Raw genomic sequence first — 22,330 nt, forward strand, 5'->3', positions numbered from 1 at the left:
CATGTTGGGTAGAAGAAAGGATTTATCGGACTTTGATAAAGGTCGGATTGTGGGTGCACGACGAGCTGGTGCCTCGATTTCCCGAACGGCTGAATTTCGTACCTGATTTCCCGAACGGTGGGGTATTCCAGAGCCGCCGTAGTTAAAGCGTACCAGGACTGGCGTCAAAACGGTCAAACAACGACTCAACGGCAAAACTGCAAAGGTCAGAGAAAGGTTTATGTTAGAAGTGAGCGCCCGGTCCCACGACTCATATAGGCGAACAAGCGCAGCATTATTGAACAATTGTCTACCCAATACAACATGGGCCGACCCGAACGATATCTGGCATGATCATGCGTCGCACATTCGCACGTATGGGCTATACCAGCAGATAACCGCTATGCCATCCTCTCGTAACCAAGGTTCATCAGCGTAAAAACTCGCCTGGTGCACAGAGCATGCAAATTGGACGTTAGAAGACTGGAAGAAGGTGTGCTGGTCGGATGAGTCACGTTATTTACTCCACACCGTGGATGGTCGTGTACGGATTTGGCTTCAATAACATGAGGCTCTTTATCCATCATGCATGGTATCAAAAGTGCAACCCGGTGCAGGCGGTTGTATGGTGTGGGGCATGTTTCACTGGCAGGAACTTTAATCCTTGGTGCACGTGGAACAACGTATTAGTGGTCTCCGCTATCGTCAACTGCCTGCTGACGATGTACACCCCGCTATGTTACAATTTTTCCCGAATGGCGATGGTGTCTTCCAAGATGACAATGCGCCGAGCCATTGGGGACTTGTTGTGCAGGAATGGTTTGAGGAACATGGTTCTGACTTCCAGTACATCTATTGGCCTCCAAACTCCCACTGATATCAATTCCATAGAGCACTTGTGGGACACTGTGGAAAGGCCTATCTGGCGTCGGAATACACCAATCACCTTCATACCTGCATTGCTGACAGCATTTCACATAGCTTGGTTGGCCATACCTCCTGAACGCTTCCGACATCTTGTTGAATCAATGCCACGTCGGATGGCTGCTGTACTGAGAGCAAAAGGAGGATCTACGAAGTATTAGGTAGGTGGTTAGAATTCAGTTATCACTCAGTGTATATAGGCTGGTATATAATCAAGTCACAAAGGAGGTTAGGCAGGCAAGACAGATTACGATAAATCTTTGACAAATGATGCAAAGAAAAACAGCAAAGTGTGCTTTACTTTTGTAAACTCTAGAAGGAAGGGGATGAATTAGATTGGTCCACTTGATATCGATGGTTCAACTGTTGATGAACCTGCTCAGGTACCTAACAAACTGAATGAATATTTTTCATCAACATTTACAGATGAGTTATTCAAGGAGGGGAATGCCAGAGGTGTATTAAACTCTGGCAGTGAGCTAAATGACTTTGTAATAACTAAGTGTAAAGTGGAGCAGAAATTGTTGAAAATAAACATAAGAAAGGCACCTGGGGTTAATAGGATCTATCCGGTTATATTAAAGGCGGCAGCAAAGGAAGTAAGCAAACCCTTAGCCATAATTATGACAGCTTCCTTGGAGTCAGAGGAGGTACTCAGGGACTGGAGATTTGTAAACGTGATCCCAAATCACAAAGGCTGACACAATAATTACACTCCTGTAAGTTTAACTTCTGTGTGCTGGTTGGAGAGTCGAAGTGCTTAACAGGTTGGTAGATGCCAAAAATTTCTGCAAGGAAAGTGCTGAACTCTCTTTGTAGAAAAGCAGAAACAGTCAAAGCAGGTAAGAATCTGTTGTATCGCATGCGGTTTTGTCTGATATCGAGCTATCAGTATATATCTGATTGTACCGAGCATAACTTTGTGCAAGGATAGCATGTAGTTGTCTTTTGTTTAAGCTTGACAAAGAATGTCTACGACACTGACTGAAATAACTGTCACATTTAACCATAATCATTGCCTGCCCCAGGTTTGAAGAGTTTATATCTTGATAGATGTGAACCCCTCTACAATTTTAAAATTTTTCTTTCGGTAAGTTTCAATCTGAAGTGATCTTGTAGTGTCTAATGCCTGCAGATTTATTGAACAGAGGCTTATTTCTATATTGCACTTATCTTTGAAACCGCAAGAGGTGTGGACAAATAGGATGAGTTAGGTGGCTCTAAACTCTGGTTGCACAGTTTACCAATACAATTTTTACTTCTGAGATGTAATGGTGGCTCGTATACCTCTACATATTAATTTTACACTTGGGAAGTTCGAGAGGTTCCTACCGGATTTTTGAGAGCTTTGTGCTTGCAATGCTATCTAAAGATGCCCTCCTTTGTAGCACAGTGGTAGGATCGCCGTCTTCCTCATACCGCGTGGAAAATACCTGAGTTTGATTCCCGTCGATGATGAGAGGAATTTTTATGAAACTTTTTCACAACTTGGTTGGGTCAGTCGGTCTCAGGCGAGGGTAGCATGCCCTTTTCTCCGGGAAACTCATGTTTTTTGTCCAGCGAACGGAAAATCTACCTCTGAACACACTCAATTTACAGACAATATACATGGAGCAATATGGCCTTAGTCGTCGACGCTCTTAAAAACCTAATATAACAACAACAACAACAACAACTACTACCTAAAAATTAAAAAAAAAAAAAATCGCTTATTACAACAGCAACAAAAAACACTAGTCTGCTGGTATAATATAGAACGCCCGCGTATAATATAGAGCGTGTTCTATATTATATTATATAGAACACGAATAACATAGAACGCCCCCTCTCAATATTCATTTGGCGAAGTAAATGCTACTTCATTAATTGTATTTTTAGATGCAGTTTATGGATTTCCGCTCCTATTGTATGTTTTCAAATTGTTTAGCGGATATGGTTGTTAATATTAAGTTGGCACTTTTGCATTTATTCTTTAGACAGCGGAAGTGATGTCCTCAAGTAACAAAAGGTACCTCGAAGTTGTAAGTAATCTAATTTCTCCAGTGATTTGTTTTTATCTTACCTGTAGTTTATGTGGTTTATAGAAAAGCGGAAAATGAGTGAGAGGAATTTATTTTCCCTTCAGCGAGTTTATAATAATGAAGAGTTTTTTTATTTCATTACTTTTTTATTTATACTCTTTTTTTTTTTTTTTTTTTTTTTGCGTAGAAGGGCAGACATACCTGTAGACAGACCCCCCTCACTCACTCTTTCGCTATACTTCATATATTCATTAATTTGATTAGTAAATTTACGCAAGATATCCAAGCAGTCTTGTGTTCTGTTTTTTGCTATTTATTACCCCCGCTTACAAATAACATGTCCGCCTTACATTATCGGGAATTTGTAAATGATAAACAGGAATTTTGCCAGCAGGGTTAAGGAGGTGATTATCCCGTTGTGTAAGGGAATGGCTATTCCAAAGCTGGAGTAGTACTGCATACAAATTTGGAAGTTCCATTTTAGGAAGGATGTGGGCCTATTGGAGAAGGTGCAAAGAAGAGAAACAAGATTAGTGAGGAGAACAAAAAGGTAATGTTACCAAAAAAGACTGCAGTTCTGCAAATTTCAGCATCTGGTAACTAGGCACCTGCAAGGAGATTTGATTGAGGTGTTTAAGGTATTTAATGGCTGACTAAGCTAAATATTGATGGAAATAAATGGAGGCAGGATGTTTGCAGGAAAGATATGCAAAAGTTTGCTTTCAGCCAGTGGTTAGTTGATTGTTGGAACAAATTTCCATGTGGTGTTGTGGAAGTGGGTAGTTTGAATAAATTTAAGGAAGAGGCCTTCAATGGCTGGAGTAAACTCAGTGCTGATGGGATTCTTCCTCTTGCTCAGATTTTGCACACAAGGTGATAGGGACAAATTCAAATTCAGGAAGGATGGTGGCAGAATAGATGTGCGGAAGTTTGGCTTCAGCCAACAGTTTGGTGATTGCTGGAACAAGCTTCCATCTGTTGTTGTTGAAGTGAATAGTTTGAATAAATTCAAGGAAGAACTAGACAAACTATTGGAGGGGATGAATAGGTGAAATGGGATTTTTTTTTTTTTTTTTTTTTTTTGCTCTAAGCTTGCTTTCTTGCACCATTTGCCACTATTAATACTATTATTGGTGCCTTCGTAGCCAGGTGGGCAAGAGCAGCAGTGCATAGCACACGCTTCTTGATTAGACCGGGGTTCGAGCCTGTGACCACCAAATACGGAGGATGCGGAAAGGTCAGAGAAGGACCACTGCATATCCCCAGAGCAATATGGCCTTAGTTGCTAATGCTCCTAAAAAAAAAAAAAAAAAAATACTATTATTAAGAGTTACAAATTATGGAAATAATTTGTCTAATTTTTTTTCCCCTTTGGCTGAAGCTACATAAGCTTGCTTCCTTACATCATTTGGCCCTACTATTAATAGTAGTAGAGACATGTGATGCAAGAAAGAAAGCTGATGCAGCATCAGCCAAAAAAAAACTATTTCACACATCCATTCCCTCTAACCATTTGTCCAGTTGCTCCTTCAATTTATTTAAGCTATCAACTTCCACAACAACAGATGGAACTTTGTTCCAACAATCAACTACCTGCTGGCTAAAGGCAAATTCAACAACAAATTTAAAGGCAACATCTATTCTACAACTGTCTGTCCTCAATTTTAATTTATGCCCACCTAAAGTTCGTAATCTGACCAAGAGGAAGAATCCCATCAGAATCGAGCTTGCTCAACCCATTCAAGACCTTATACACCTCAATCAGATTACCTCGCAGGTGCCTAGTCTCCAGATGCTTCAATTTGCAGAATTTAAGCCTTTCTTGGTAAGAGGACCCCTTTGTTCGCCTCACCAATCTCGTTGCCCTTCTCTGTATTTGCTCAAGCAACTCTACATCCTTCTAAAATTAGGCCTCCAGATCTGTACGCGATTAGACCAGGGTTCGAGCCCATCACCACCAAATACGGAGGATGTGGAAAGGTCAAGGGAATGAACACCGCATATTCCCGGAGCAATGGCCTTAGTTGCTAATGCTCCTAAAAACCAAATAACAAACAAACCAGATCTGTATGCAGTACTCAAGGCACAGTCTAACCATTGCCTTATATAAAGGGATAATCACCTCCTTTTCCCTACTAGCAAAATTTCTGTAAATCATTGAAAATAGTAATACCCCATGACCTGCTCTGGTAGCTTGTCTGCATTGCTCAGAAAACTTCATATCTGACAGCACATTTACTGCCAGGTCTCTTTCATTTTCTACCGCCCTAAGTGTATAACCACACATTTGGTACATTTCTCTGGGGTTACAGCTTCCCATATGTATTACTTTGCATTTGTCAATGTTAAACTTCAGTTGCCACTTCTCAGCCCATCTGCACAACTTTTCTAGATCTTGTCATAGTAGCACACTGCCATTATTGTTATTAACAACCCTGCCAACCTTTGTATCATCTGCAAACCTGGACATTAAGCCCGATATACCTTCATCAATATCATTGATAAATATTCAAAAAAACAGTGGGCCCAATTAAGAAATACTGTTCATGGTTTAGGCTTAAATGGATGTCAGATGAATTAATGACTCGTGTCAGAGAAGAAAAATGAATGAGATGCATTGAAATTATCAGGTGACACAAAAGCCTATTGTAGATATAGGCTAGTCTGTAATCAATTCACAAAGGAGGTTAGGCAAGTGAAGGCAGATTACAAGAAATCTTTAGCAAAGGATGCTAAGAAAAACGGCAAGGACTTCTTTACTTATATAAATTCTAGAAGGAAGGGGTTGGATTAGATTGGTCTTCTTGATGTCGATGATCCTGCTCAGTTAGCTGACAAACTGAATGAGTATTTTGCATCTACATTGACACATGAGGAATTCTGTAGGGAAATGGAGGGCAGAAGCTTATTAAACTGTTACAAGGAGCTTAATGATTTTGTAATAACAGAGCAAAGTAGAGGAGAAATTGTTGAAGTTAAACATAAGAAAGACACCTGGGTGGATTGGGAAGTGAGGTGGCAAGGGAAGTGAGCAAACCCTTAGCCATAATTACGAGAGCATCCTTGGACTTGGGAAAGTCCCCATGTACTGGAGATGTGCAGATGTATCATTATTCACAAAGGATGTTGTTGTTGTTGTTATTTGGAGCATTAGCAACTAAGGCCATATTACTCTGGGATATGCAGTGGTCATTCCCTGACCTTTCCGCATCTTCCGTATTTGGTGGTGACGGGCTCGAACCCCGGTCTAATCAAGAAGCGTGTGCTACGCACTGCTGCTCCTTCCCACCTGGCTACGGAGGCTCCTGTTTTTCACAAAGGAAGATCAAAGGATGATACCAGTAATTACAGACCTGTTAGTTTAACTTCTGTTACCTGGAAAATAATGGAGTCACTAGTTAAAGAAGCATTGCAGGATCATCTAGACAAGACTGTATAGGGAAATAGAATGGGCCAGTAAATCAGTCTTATAATGGGGGAATTTTAATTTCCCAGAGATTAACTGGAATTTGTGGGTTGGTCACCCACACACTAGCAAGGCTTTTGTGGATTTATTGGATTGTTTTCTACATCAGCTTGTTCAGGAGGCAACTAGAGGGAGTAATACTCTTGATCTGATTATCAGTAGTGATTCTTTATGCATTAAGAATCTGCAGATAAAGAAACCACTAGGTGGCAGTGATCACAGTGTGCTGAAGTGGGATTTACTCAAAGTGGTAACTACCATCAAGGGATGGGTTTCTGCTTTCATAAAGGCGACCACGGAGGTCTGAGACAGTATTTAAATTCTATACTGTGGGACCAACTGATGATGTTACCAACAGCAAACTCAAAATGGGAAGCATTCAAAGAATTAATCTTGGAAGCTACTAGGTTTTACATACCAACAAAGAAATATTGTTCAAGGTTTAGGCCTAAATGGATGTCAGATGAACTAATGAGACGTGGCAGAGAAGAAAAATGCATGAGATACATATAAATTAATGGGTGACATGGAAGCCTACGATAGATATTGTTGTTGTTTTGGTTTTTAGGAGCATTAGCAACTAAGGCCATATTGCTCCGGGATATGCGGTGGTCATTCCCTGACCTTTCTGCATCTTCCGTATTTGGTGACGGGCTCGAACCCCGGTCTAATCAAGAAGCATGTGATACGCACTACTGCTCCTTCCCACCTGGCTACGGAGGCGCCTCTGATAGATATAAGCTGGTCTATAACCAAGTCACAAAGGAGGTTAGGCAAGCAAAGGCAGATTATGAGAAATGGTTGGCAAAGGATGTAAAGAAAAATAGCAAAGGGTTCTTTGCCTATGTAAACCATAAAAAGAATGGGATGAATCAGAATGGTGTACTGGATATCGATGGTTGAACTGTTGATGATCCTGCTCAGATGGCTAACAAACTAAATGAGTATTTTGCATCTACATTCACACATGAGGAGTTATTCAGGGTGGGGAATGCCAGAGGCGAACTAAACTCTGGCAGTGAGCTAGATGATTTTGTTATAACTGAGAGGAAAGTGGAGGAGAAATTGTTGAAGATAAACATAAGAAAGGCACCTGGGGTAGATGGGTTCTATCCAATTATATTAAAGGAGGCAGCCAAGGAAGTAAGCAAACCCTTAGCCATAATTATGAGAGCTTCCTTGTACTCAGGGGAGGTACACATGGACTGGGGATGTGTAAATGTGATCTCAATTCACAAAGGAGGATAAAAAGGCAACACAAGTAATTATAGACCTGTGAGTTTAACTTCTGTTCCAGGGAAATTAATGGAGGCACTGGTTAAAGAAGCACTGCAGGATCATCTAGACAGGACTTCAGTTATAGCTCGGACACACCATGGGTTTGTTAAGGGGAAGTCTTGTCTGACCAATTTGATTGGATACTATGATGTGGTCACAAAGCAACTGGATGCAGGAAATAACTTTGATATCATATATTTAGATCTTATAAAGGCTTTTGATACTGTTGCACATGGAAGACTGCTGCACAAATTGGAGCAGTGTGGCATTGGAGGCAAATTGCTGCTATGGATAAAGGGATGGTTGAGTGGGAGAAGACAGAGAGTGGTAATCAATGGACACTGCTCTTTGTGGACTAATGTTATTAGTGGAGTTCCTCAGGATTCAGTGTTGGGTCCATTGTTGTTTTCTGTATTTATAAATGATATTGATGATGGTGTATCAGGCTTAATTTCCAAGTTTGCAGACGATACGAAGGTTGGCAGAGTTGTTAATGACACTAATGACAGTATGCTGCTGCAACAGGATCTAGGAAAGTTGAGCAGATGGGCTGAGAGGTTTTTTTTTTTTTTTTTTTTTTTTTTTTTGGGTAGTTGTTGGCGCATCGGCTTATGTGGCCATAATGCACCTACCCAGGGTTTTTGCAGTACTTTGATCCAAACCCGAGGCGGGATTTAAACCCGCGACCTTTGGGTTGCCAGGCAGGCACTTTACCCACCTGGCTAGCCCGGTTGGCGGCTGAGAGGTGGCAAGTGAAGTTCAACATTGACAAATGTAAAGTACTACATATGAGAAGCAGTAACCCCAGAGTAATGTCAGTGTAGTACCAACTCTGTGTACTACACTGACAGTGAATGTAGAGAATGAAAAGTACCTGGGGGGGTAATTGTGCAGGCAGATATGAAGTTTTGTGAGCAGTGCAGATGGTCTGCAAGAGTAGCTTATTGGTGTCTTGTGAATGATATACAGGAATTTTCCTAGCAGGGATAAGGTGATTATCCCCTTGTATAAGGCCGATGGTCAGGCCACACCTTGAATACTCTATACAGGTCTGGAGGCCTCATTTTAAGAAGGATGTAGAGCTGTTGGAACAAGTACAGAGAAAGACAACAAGGTTAGTGAATGGAACAAAGAGTTGCTCTTACGAAGAAATGCTTAAATTTTGCGGATTAAAGTGTTTGGAGACTAAGCACCTGTGAAGTGATCTGATTGAGGTGTATAAAGCCTTGAATGGTTTGAGCATGCTCAATGCTGATGGGATTCTTTCTCTTGCTCACAATAATCACCTGAGAGGGCATAAATTCAAATTGAGGAAAGACAGTTGTAGGATAGATGTGCGGAAGTTTGCCTTTAGCCAGCGGGTAGTTGAATGCTAGAACAGACTTCCATCTTTTGTTGTGGAAGTTGATAGCCTAAAGAAATTTAAGGCTGAGCTGGACAGGTATTTGGAACGAATGGAGGGGTCGAATCGGAGGTTTTTTTTTTTTTTTTTTTTGGCTGATGGTGCATAAGCTTGCTTTCTTGCATTGTCTGCCTCTACTAATGCTAAAGACTGCAGTAATAATTTAGACACAGCATGGTTTTGTTAAGAGAAAGTCTTTTCTGACAAATATGATTGGATACTATGATGTGGTTACAAAGGAACTGTATGCAAAAAAATAATTTTGATATCATGTACTTGGATTTCAGGAAAGCTTTTGATACTGTTGCACATGGAAGACTGCTGTACAGATTGGATCAGTATGATATTAAGGGCAAGTTGCTATAATGGATAAAGGTGTAGTTGAGTGGGTGAAGACAGAGGTTTCTTATAATATATATTATAAGAAAAGTGGTGAACAACACACGAACACTTAGTTCATACTGTATCTACAGCTGTTCCATCATATTGTTAATAAGACCTTTTGACAGGTTAGGACAATGAACACTGACATAATATTACTTAGTGAAAGTTCATGCCACCAAATAATAGGGGTTGGTGATCTTTGTTATGACATGTATGATGTCTTAAGGTTGGATTGACAGACATTTTTATATTAAGAGTTGTTCCAGCAGAAGTTTAAGCACTTATAGTATATTATTTTTTGTCTGTTTTGCAGGATGAGAAACCTAAAATTTGAGGGGGGGGGGAACCATGTTACTCACAGCTGAGATTGACTAACTTGGTCATTGTGAAAAATGCCAATAAAAATTTCTCCCATTTTTGAGGGGATTTAAACACAGACCTTTTTTTCACATGGTATGGAAGGATGATGTAACCAATGTGCAATTTACAAAGATAGGATGGATAGTTGCTAGTAAATCATGTCATTTGTCAAAAGAAGCCTGTGTCCAACAAGAGCATTCCTAGATTCAGAGCTATCACTTGCCAGCATTAAATATGTATGGTGTTAGGTAGCAGGAAGCAAAGGAAAAATAAGAGTAGTATGCTATAGACTGGATTAGGGCCTCTGTATATAAAAAAGGTAAAGTGCAGCCATTATCAACCCACTGCAGGATGGAAGCCTCCTCAACAATTTATGCTGAGGGAAAATGGACCATAATCTGCCACGCTGGTCTGGTGCAGGTTGGCAGATCGACCGTATTCAGCAATTAGGGGCTGGAATCCCGGTCTACTCAGAGCGTGTGCTACTGCAGTCCCGCTCCTGACCACTCGGCTACAGAGCCATGCCTCTGTATATAGGGGATGGTTAAGTGGCAGAAGATATGGAGGTTTAATGGCGCATAAGCTACTTGGGCTATAATGGTGGCAGAAGACAAGATGTTTATTATTGTGCATTATTCTACCTGGACTAATGTTATTGGTGGAGGTCCTTAATGTTCAGTTTTCTGTTACTGTTTTCACTATTATTATTATTGGTAATATTGAGTTTAAAGTCTAAGTATTGCAGATAATTCAAAGGTTGACAGGCAAGTTAATGATAGGAATTAAGGCATAGCTCTGGTATTGAGACATGGAAGCTTCTAAATACCAGAGCTTCTAAATTAGCATTTGAGAGTGTTGCAAAAATTTTAGGTATTATAAACCAAAAGGTCTGTGAGAATATTTTGAATGGCATGCTTACTAATTTCAAAAAAACTAAGTTGCAACTTGGGGGTGGAGGTCGATTTTTGGCACAACCATCTTCATTGCTTTCCACCGTTGACTTGCTAGTCAAAAAAAAAAAAAAAAACACACTGAGAAATCTCTGTATTTTATTTTGTTGGGAAATTCTCGTGTTATGTTCTGTGCTATTGAACTTGTGGAAAAATATAGATTTCAAAGTTTTATTGCTATTGGATAGCATGCCAAGCCATCACCCTGACATTGAAATTATGTTTCTGCCACCACAGTTGTACTAGGTTAAAACAACTTTTTTCATTCAGCCATTAGATCAAGGCATTATATCCACCTTTAAAACTCATTACATCAGAAAATCATTACAATGGATTTTGGAAAAACATTAATTCCGAATCTATTGAAGTAATGGAGGCATGGAAACATTTCTCATTTGTGGACTGTATCAGAATCATAGCTTTATTGCTCAAAGAAGTAAAACCATCAATGTTAAATGCCTGTGGAAAAATGTATGGCCAGAGTCAGTTCATTCAAGGAATATGGTCAAACCGGCAGAAACTGGAATCAGTGCAATAGTAGAACTTGCTATGTCGATAGGAGAGAAAGGCTTGATGATATGACTACTGAAGCCCTCGTAGGTTGATAGAATCAACAGTTGATAGAATTGCCTTCCTCCCCACACCAGGTGGAAAAGACCTGAGTTTGAATCTTGTCGATGACGGGGGAAATTTTTATGGGTCTTTTACACAATGTGACTGAGTTAGTTGGGCTGAGGCGAGGATGGCATTGTTTTTTTCTCCCGGAAACTCGGGTTTTTCGTTCATCAAAACAGAAAATTGACTTCAGGACACAAGCAATTTATAGACAGTATACATAGAACAATATGGCCCTAGTCGCCGATGCTCCTAAAAAAATAAAACAAGATATGATTACTGAAGATGCTCAAGAATTATTGGCAAAAAAAGAGGCTGGCAAAGCGGATTTGGTCCGCTTCGCCAGCCTCTTTTAGGAGCATGGCAAACAAAACCAGATTACTGATTTTTTTAAAGAGAGACTCTAAATCTAGAATGGTGTATTTTTGTTAGCTTTTGGAAAGTAACCCCCCTTTTTGTCCTTTTTCTTAGTCCCATATAACACGGTTTCGCACAACACGGCATTTTAATGGAACCTAACTACCGTGTTATAGGAGGGTTACCTGTATTTAGAAAGTGGTCCTAAAAACTCAGTAAACTAGTGTTTGCTCTGTACTCTTGTAGCAGTTTGTAGGAGAAGAAAACTCTCAGAAGTGATGGGATCTCCTACTCGTTCTGAATAAGGCATCAAGTATCAAAACATATCAGGATGAAAGCTTCTTCGGGAAGTAAATTAATTGCATAATTTCTGAAGCTTAAGATGCTCTCTTAGATAACTGTATGGTTGGATGTTTTTGTCTTCAAAATTACATCTGATATTAGCCAAGTGGTTTCAAAATTACAGACTTCTGGCATGAGGCTTTCAAAAAGTTTAATTATTTTATTTATTTACCAGGTCACTTTAAAATTACAGATTTCTAGTGAGGCTTTCAAAAAGCTTAATGTGTAGGGCTGATTTTTATTTTCATATTTGTTATAGTTGCCAGTAGAAGATCAAGATGATGAAACATGTCTAACTTTTGTTTTAAATGATGAGGATCATACATTGGGAAACTCTCTACGTCATGTGATTATGAAAAAGTAAGAATTTTTTATGTTTTTGAGTAATATTTTTGAGTTTTTATTTCTAAAATCTTCTATGTTATATTATTTTAAGTTGTTTTCTTAAAATTCTTGGTAAAGCCAGTGTGTTTCAAATCTGGTCAACAGCCTGATTTGAAACTGATTTTTCAAGTATATAAGTTTCAAAAGTCCTTCCCAGAAATTTTTTTTTTTTATGTAAACCCCAAACACCAGAGGTATTAGAACCTACTACTACTACTTAGTACCGTGATTGGGTTGGAGTTTGAGAAGACGAAAGATATTTGTTGACATTGGACTTGAACTTCTGTTGACTAATTTTCAGGAAATACATATGAAACAGGGTTGTTCCAGAAAACGGCAGTTGAATGAATAAACGAGGAAGATGAAAAGTTGGTTCTGTGAGTTTGAAGTTGGACAGTAAATGGATGTGGGCTGGTGGCAGCATGTGTTCGGACTGTTTTGAAAGAGAGAGCAGGAATTATAGAAGCCAATTCAGAAGAACAGTGCCCATGGAAATATCTGTAGAAGAGGCATGCAGAAGAAACAATATCTGACAGCGAGTGGAGAGACTCTGTTAGAGATGAATCATAATTAACCTAACTGCCCTCTTCTGAATGGAATCAAGAAGCCTGAGAGAGGTTTTGGGGGCACCACCCCAGATGTGGGAACAATATTCCATGGTAGGGCGGATTTGCGATTTGTACAGAGTGAACAGCTGTTTGGAAGAAAAGTAACGCAGAGAGCGAAAGAGAAAACCAAGTTTTTTAGATGCAGAGGAAGCAATATTTGTAATGTGCTTGTGCCAAGAGAGATTAAAAGTCAGGGTAATCCCCAAAAGAGATATCGTTTTGTCTAGAAATCAGAGTGTCACCAAAGATAAGCATAGGAGCAGAAGAATCCTTTTTGTGAGATATAAGACAAGACTGAGTTTTAGAAGGATTGAAATCAACTGAGTTGTCTTTGCCCCACTGGAGAATTACCTGGAGATCGGCATTTAAGGAATTGGTAGCAGATTTTCGAAAAGTTGAAGCTGATTGAGCAGGGCAAGATTTCTCAAAATGGAAAGTGCATTGCAATGTGCTATCATCGGCAAAACTATGGATAGAATTTCCAGTCAATGGAAGAAGGTCATTAATATACAAGAGGAAAAGAGTCGGGGAAAGAACTGAACCTTGGGGGACACTGGCATTAGTGGAGAAGTTAGAAGACAGAGAGCCATCTACCATCACCCTCAGTGAGCGATCAGAGAGAAAACTGGATAACCAATTACAAAAAACAATAGGCAAACCATAAGATGGAAGCTTGTTTAGAAGACCTTTATGCCAAGCATGATCGAAAGCCTTTGAGATGTTGAGAGCAACTGCTTGAGTTTCACTGAACTTTTCCATTGAATTAGTCCATAAATGGGTAACATAAGCCAGAATATCACCAGTGGATAGATGCTGACGATCGTAGATCAGACGGATGGTTTCTAGGTAATTTAAGAGTTGGTGATTAATTGATTTCTCCATTACTTTAAAAAGAGTAGAAGTAATTGCCATGGGACTTAATTGGATGAGAGAGATTTGTCACCCTTTTTAGGAACTGGCTGGATATGAGCAAATTTCCAAGCAGAAGGGAAAACACCTTTGGAATAAGAAAGTGAAAAAAGGCGGCAAAGAACAGGAGTAAGTTCAGGAGCACAGGTTTTGAGAACAAGTGGAGAAATATCATCAGGATCTGGCGCTTTCTTAGCATCAAGGTTCGTCAAAATCCTTCTGACATCCTTTCGACGGAAGACCACAGGAGGCATTGAATGGAGCGTGTTGGGAATGGGGGGGGGAGGTTTTACCAAGATCATTAATACATGAGTTGGAAGAAAAATGGGATGCTAGCAGGTCAGCTTTATCCTTGGCTGAAGTGACAACAGAACCATCTGATTTTGACAGGTGGGAGCAGAGATGGGCAAAAGTTGCGACCAATAGCTTTGGCAAGAGACCAGAATGCTCGGCTACCATTAGGTCAAGAAGCAAGTTATCTACTCTTAGCCTGTTCAAACTCTAGTTTGGACTGATTAATAACTGCCTTACAATTGTTGCGAGCTTTGGTGTAGGCAGAAAATGAAACTGAAGAATTAGAAACAAGCCAATTACGATATGCAACATTCTTCTCTTGAGCAGCTTTAGCACATTTATTGGACAACCAAGGTTTAGATAAAGCACGAGGTTTTGAAGTGGAGTGTGGAATAATGGATTCTCTTCCTACAAGAATAATTTCACTCACACGATCTGAGCAAACGCTGACATCAGAAGTTTTGAAACAGTAATCCGACCAAGGAAAAGAAGAAAAGAAATCTCGCAGGTCATCCCATTTTGCATTCTTTTAATGCCAAACAATATGAGGTTGGGAATAGCCATGAGATAAAGGCTACATTGGAGAAGAGACAATCACCAAGTTGTGATCTGAGGTGCCTAAAGGACCTCTCACTTCGACCATTTACTTAGAAGGGTTGTTTGTGAGAAAAAGATCAAGCGTGTTGGCTGTATGGTTAGGATTGTCCGGTATTCTTGTAGGTAAATGAAAAATCTGTGTAAGGTCATTAGTAATTGCAAAAGCCTCAGCATCTCTTCCAACTGGGTCGGTGTGACTAGAAAATGGAAGCCTGCTGGAGTTGTGAACATTAAAATCACCAAGGAAAATTACTTCACTGTTAGCAAAGTTGGACTGGCGAAAGTCAAGTTGCAAAGAGAGGGAGTCAAAGAGCTCCAAGTTATTAGTGGAGTTGGGAGAATGGTAGAGACAACAGATGAATTTGACACAGTGAGGTAGAGAGATTTTAAGCCAGAGAAGATCGAAAAGAGGAGATTCCAAATTATCAAGTGTCTGACGGGGAATATCGGAACGGACATATGCGCAAGTACCACCTTTGAGGTGAAAGGAATCATGCAGTGAATAATTTGGGCAACTCGGATGAACCGTAGTTGAATCAACCGATAACTGAGATTCTGTCAGATAAGGTACATTGGGTTTGGCAGACTGAAAGTGGAAATGGACATCGTTGAGAATAGAATTGAGACCACGTATATTTGTGAAATGAATTAGGAAGTGTTTGGGAGGTTTAGATCTTTTCCCAGATAAGCTTACTCTATTAGTTTGATAATTCATGGTGTATTCAATGGTGAGAAAAAGTGAGTGGGACATGCTGTATGAAGTAATGAAATTTTTGGATTTGGCGTACCCGTGGTAAGAATATACCCAGATCCTTGACATGACGTGACTTCGTCAATGTCCACGCATACACACTACTCGGACTCCCTCCAGTCAGTATCTGGCCGAGTAGAGGTAGCAAGATTATACACTAGCTGTTCCGGAAGCCTCCTAAAGAGTTACCAATAGGTTTGCTCCAGTGTACTAACTAGTGGCCGGCCTGCGAACACCGTTTTAGAGCTGTACCCTTTAAATGTAAGGAAGATTGGATCTCGCCACGATGTTCATCATAACCTCAAAAGTCATCAATCATACTGCATGATGGAAGAGATGGGGAAGGGTTGACCAGAACTTAGCTCTGGAGACTAAACATGGGTTCCACCACTTCAAGCCTCCAATAAGCAAAGTGGTGGTATTGCACTGGGTGATGAGAGTCAACTACCACCTAATACTTCCTGGTAACACAGAGCGGGGGCATTCCTCCATGTGGTGTGGCTGCCATACCTCGACCCCTGCTTATGTTGGTTCACACCTGGATGGTCACCCACCATATGCTTGTGCATGGAAGTTATACCCAGGATTACTAACAGTCCCACCGTCATGAAGGTGCAAGCAGAGGGTTTGGCTGTCACAGACCGTCCGGACTGTGCCGAAATTGGGTCCACTTGACTTGAGTGTCACCCGAATATCAGTTCCATCAGTGTTTTAGACTCCGAGGTAGGATGTACAGCTTGTCTGGCATATCTGATAAAATATCTGTGACATCCTCAAGGACCAAATATATCATAATATTTTGGAAAGGGCATAATGCAAAACATGTCATTACTTATTATGTTTGATATGCTGTTTTGGAGCTTGATGGATGACTGGCATTGTACTCATTTCAGCTGTACCAGATAATAGTAATAGTAGTAGCAAATGATGCAAGGAAGCAAGCTTGTATAGCATTAGCAAAAAAAAAAAAATGCTGCCCACCTCATCTGTCCATCCCCTCTAATTTGTTCAATTATTTCCTAATTCCTTTAAATTATTCTGTAAATATATATTTATCAGAAAATTATATATTATGGAACTTTAAAAATAAAAATGTACTAAATATTGTAAATATCCCCTAGATAGGGGCATATACAAGGGTATGACAATGAAGTTCTTAGACTGGTGTAATAAAAACACGAAGTTGGAGTTCAAAAATGGTTTTAGTTTTACTCAAAATAATTACCACCTGATTAAATGCACTTATTAAACTGCTCTGAAAGTTTCTGAAAAGACTCAGCAAAGGTATCCAGAGAGATGATGTTCAGTTCAGTAGTTATGCTTTTCTTTATGTCCTCAACATCCTGAAATCGCTTTCCTTTGAGGGCAGTTTTTACTTTGGAAAAGAAGAAGAAATCTGCTGGGAGATGGTTGTTCTGTACAAAGCCATGTTTCATCAGAAATGTTTTCAAAGCAAGTGCGGAATGTGTGGGGGCATTGTCATGCAACAAGAACTAGCTGACTTTCTCTCAAAATTGCGGCCTCACTCAGGAAATGTGCTTCAATAGTTTTTGTAGCACCCGTACATAGAACCTAGTCATCTCTTCCCCCTTTGGATACAAATTCCTTGTGAATTACACTCTATTTGTTGATAAACATAATCAGCATAATCTTGATCCTGATTTGAAACTTCTGTAAACAAAACTTTTTGGGGCTTCATGATAATTTTGAAGTCCACTGCATGCTCTGATGTTTTATCTCTGAGTCATACTGAAACACCCGACACTCATCTCCAGTGAAAATACAGTTGAAAAAATTAGGATTGTCTTCACATATCTGGATGAAGTCTTTTCATGATGACACCTTGTTGCTCCTGTCTCACCAGTAAGGCTGTGTAGCACAAATTTTGTACAGACCTTCCTTTTTAATAAATCATCATGCAGAATTTGATGGATTGTCTCCTTATTCGTATCCAGCGAATCAGCCATCATTCTGAGGGTCAAACAATGATCTTTTGCCACAATTTCCTGAACTCTTTCAAGTCTGTCCTCATTACAAGAGGTTGACGGATGTCCACTTTTTGGATACATTGTTGGGCACATTGTTGCAAACATCCTCACGTCTTTGAACCGCTTATACCATTTAAACACTCGTACAACCTATCATTTCATTACCATAACAGTTTTTAATATTTCATACATTTCTGTTGCAGATTTTCTCAGTTCAAAGGAAAATTTGATATTTGTTTGTTGCTCCATTGCAAAATCATGACACGGAACATTAATGCTACTAGCAAACTGGCAGCCTGTCAGCCTACTAGATTATCTCTCTATCGTCATGTTGTAATTAAGACTGGGGCACATTGTTTAACATTTGAAGGCAACATATCCAGCTAGGTATTTTAAAGTTTGGTGTGATTTATGATCACTATAAGATGTTGGGCCTGTTGTGGGTCATTGCTTAGTTTGAATTACAACATACCACTTCCGTTATTTTCATGTTCAAACTCTGAACATGACTGAATAGTACTAGTCTGGGAACTTTATTGCCACACCTTGTATGTGTAGTATATTAATATTTTTCAATATGGTTGTACAGAAAGCCATTAATTAAGTGTTTTGTCTCTGTGCATGTTGTTTCATTTTGATTATAATTTTATTTGTGTGTGATCACAGTAGCCTATAATCAGAATGTAATCAAAAGTTAAAAGGTAATCCTTTGCTGACTGCATCAATTTAAATTCTCCTTTTATGTGTGATTATTTAAATCAATACAGCTAGGATCTGAGATATAACTATATGTATTGAATTGCCATTTAAGTGTCATCTTGAGAGGTGCATTTTTATGTTCAGTCTGGGGCACATTGTTTAACATTTGAAGGCAACGTATCCAGCTAGGTATTTTAAAGCTTGGTGTGATTTATGATCACTATAAGATGTTGGGCCTGTTGTGGGGTCATTGTTTAGTGAAACTGCATTTCCGTCTTCATTCATCTTAGTATTACAGGGTTGCAGACGAGAGAAGCAGAAGAAAGCATGGATGCAATTAAATAATGATGTAATTCAAGCAAGATGCTTGAGTTTAAGAAATTCCCGTTTGGAATCCAAGTACAAGCAGTTTCAAGCAATGCTTGAATAATCATCTGACAGGGCATAAATTCAAATTGAGGGAAGACAGTTGTAGGATAGATGTGCAGAAGTTTGCCTTTAGCCAGCGGGTTGATTGGTGAAACAGACTTCCATCATTTGTTGTGGAAGTTGATAGCCTAAATAAATTTAAGGCTGAGCTGAACAGGTATTTGGAATGAACAGAGGGGTGAAATGGGAGCAATTTTTTTTTTTTTTTTTTTTTGGCTGATGCTGCATAGGCTTGCTTTCTTGCATCGTATGCCTCTACTAATGCTGAAATTTCAGAGGTGAAGGATGATTATAAGTGCATTCTGATGCATGTGTTTGAGAGGAGAATTTTCAATTAATTGCCTCAATTAATTCTATGTATCAAAACATATTTTAGCCCATATTTTCGCTTATAGACTACAGTGAACAGATTTTATGAACTAAAATGACAGATTTTATTTTATATCTTACTAGAAGACCTTGCTGAAAAGGCAGAATATTTTTACTTCCAGTCACATGCATTTCAGTAAAAGGTTTCTGCAAAACTTGAAATGTTACTGTTTTGACTTCTTTGATATTTATATTTTTCAACTCGTGTTTGATATCATCTTTAGCTAATTGTCATCCTTTTCTATCAGTTTCTTGAAAAGGAAGCTATTAATCACAATGTCTTGCTTTTGTACCACTGTCCAATGTATGCTTCCACAATAATTTGACCGTATGTGGAATTTCTGAAAATACAGCTGTGTTTATTTTGTTGTAGAGGTTTTTGAAGATATAACTCTTGGGTAATATATGTAATTCTTTCCATAACTTTTGGTTTATAAATATTAGAATTGAAATAAGAGGAAGTGCAGGGAATTTGTGTATGGCATAAATTGCTTTCATTATTACTTAATTCAGATTGTAATTATTGCCATCAAAATTGTAAAATACGTATTAGTTTCCTCCAGTTATTAACTTTTTCTGGATTAAATTTCTTGAACGTGTTTTTGTCCTGAGCAGTGGGCTCTGTGGATTGAGTTTCTTTATGAAGTTTTTAAATTTTATATAAATGAAAACTGACATAAATGATTTTAAATATATATTTTTTTTGTTTTGGCTTGTTGCCCAATATTAAAGTAATTATTTCAAAAATGAACATCAGAATTTTAAAAAAAATTGTAAAAGAATGTGAAAAAAATCTTAATAAATTCAATAAAAGCAGTCATTAAAAAACTTGTTGCTTCCTTTTTGATATAATTCTATCTTTTGTACCTCTTTATGTATATCTTAATTCAGTTTCGTCAACTTCTGGATATGAATTCCAAATAATTTTGGCTTTTGAAAGTCGAAAATAGACAGCTTTCTTTTTCTGCTGTCTAGAGTTCCCTAGAAATGTAGATAGGGATGGTGGCACTTACTGGATGATTTTGTAATATTATTTGAAATGTACTGGAAACAACCTTGATAAAAGTATATATACATATGTACTCCTCAGTATCTCCACACGAAAAACATATATATTTATCTACTTTGGAAAAAGTTAATTAATACTTCTTACTATGCATGCCTACTGCTATGCATGGGGGTGCATTAATATGGGCCCATAACTTCATCTGCATCAAAATTGTAACACATTGTTTCAGAAATCATCTGATCAATAGAAATTGTGCATATTCTTTTTTATTCAGTAATTTTTGAAGTTGAAGCTTGAATTCTACATGAGCTGTTTATTTTATTTGATTAGTGGCACAATGTTGACAAAGCAGGAAGCAGCAAATGCAGTTTATTTTTCAAGTAGATAGGCATAAACTCCCCACCGACTGGGCTAGCCGGGTGGGTAAAGTGCCTGCCTGGCAACCCAAAGGTCGTGGGTTCGAATCTCGCCTTGGGCTTGGATCAGAATAGAAAATGCAAAAACCTTGGGAGGTGCAATATGGCCACAGAAGCCGATGGGCCAACAACCAACAAAAAAAAAAAATACTCCCCCTGGAAACTGTACTTAAATTTATGACAGATGAAATATTTCATAATTCCATAGAATCAATTTTTGACCTAACAAAACCTGTATCTGTTCTGGAGTAAAAATTGAAGTAAGAAGCAAATTTTTTTTTACGTACATTTCTTTTCTTTCTTCTAATGCTTCAACAGCCTTCACAATGTAAGCAATTCATTTTGCATTTGCTTCTATTTTCCCTTTGAAGCCTTTTTGCTGCTTTTCATTTTCCCCTAACAATTTTATTTTGTTTTTTCACTTATCACACATATATAGTGTTTCCATAATTTGAACATTTGCCCTTCTTAATGACTTAACAATTTCCCTTCCATCAACAGAATTTTTTACCCTGCTCAATTCATTTCTGTTTTCATGTTATGCCTTCATCTCTTCTCTGAATTAGGACCAAAATCAAAACATACAGGCAGGTTTGAGCTGCAGTGCCTTTTAATATTTTTTGAATTGTCAAATGGAGAAATTAATTCCTTCCTCAGAAAAACTATCCACACAACTGCATTTGTTTCTTGGGAGCTGTCACCTTTCTTATAATTGAGCTGCCAACTTTTACAAAGATCCTCATCTTTCAGAAAAGCTGTTATAGTTTTTCCTCTGGTTTTTGAATAATAATTAGGACAGGCTGCCATGGTGCATTCCCCAGGCATTTTTTAAAGTGCACAGAAAATGAATATGCTCAAAAAACTATCCTCCAAATTAACTGGAAGAAAAAAAGAATGGTTAACCACTTGGAAACAACAGCAGAGGACAGGCTGCCCTCTGTGTTGTGAAAACATATAGATTGTAATAGTTTTGAAATCATGGATTGTGTATATTCTTGAAGATGTCACCTTGAGGATCCATGCATTAATAAATTGTTTGACCAGTCCTGGCCTGATGTGGAGCAGTTCAAGCAAGGTCTTTTACTTGAAAGGAAGGATTTATTTACATATTATGTGTACCAGGATCCCACTTAATTCTGGCAGAGTATCCTCTTCTGTGGTGTGCTGATCTTCTGCCCTGCTGTCTTAGAAGTAGAGAAAGCAAGGAAACTTAGTGAAACTACTGTGAAAACCTAGAAGGAACCCCAGTGCCTCAATGTCCCCACAGATGTCCTATTTATACTGGTGATACGTGATACTCTTATCTTCTGCAATAGGAATTGAAGGATGTATATTCCCATCATGAAGCAGTATGGCTTTCAAACTTTTATTTGAACTATCTATGAATAGGCTCCAGTCTTATGGATTATGACTAATGCCAATTTTTTTATAAAGACAAATCAAAACAATAGCACAAGGATTCTGTATGGTGTAAAAAATGTGCATAAGTGACATGTCTTTTTCTGTATATGGAAACCTTGCAGTTGGGGTACAGGAGATTCCACACGTTTAAACAAGATATCAGGAGCTCTGCATTAGATTTGGCTAGAACTAAGTTTCTTATTAAGTTACCCATTTCTTGCTGATTACAAAATAGGCTCCTGAGGTGTAATTTCAATTATCCTGTTCACCAGCTTCATCATCCAGAAATAGCAGTTCCATACTTGAGGTATAAAAAGGCATACACTTATGACTACTACGAAACCACCCCTCTAATGTTGACCCAAAACTACCACTGTAGAAATGAGGTCCCTATGGCT

General features: G+C 38.8%; 1 protein-coding gene across 1 annotated transcript in view; it reads left to right on the plus strand.

Annotated features, from left to right (window-relative positions):
* Nucleotides 1–2,773: 2,773 nt before the first annotated feature.
* Nucleotides 2,774–22,330, plus strand: part of Polr1D (RNA polymerases I and III subunit AC2 l(2)37Cg) — a 46,259-nt gene continuing 26,702 nt past the window's right edge. Inside the window, exons 1-2 of the mRNA XM_090387625.1 lie at nt 2,774–2,924; nt 12,338–12,438. Of these exons, the coding sequence (XP_090243751.1) occupies nt 2,892–2,924; nt 12,338–12,438 (134 nt within the window). The 5' untranslated portion in view covers nt 2,774–2,891. The remainder of the gene's footprint in view (nt 2,925–12,337; nt 12,439–22,330) is intronic.

This window comes from Mastigoproctus giganteus, chromosome 13 (genome assembly GCF_048544385.1).
Source record: "Mastigoproctus giganteus isolate SK-2022 chromosome 13, ASM4854438v1, whole genome shotgun sequence".
NCBI classification, from domain to species: Eukaryota; Metazoa; Arthropoda; class Arachnida; order Uropygi; family Thelyphonidae; genus Mastigoproctus; species Mastigoproctus giganteus.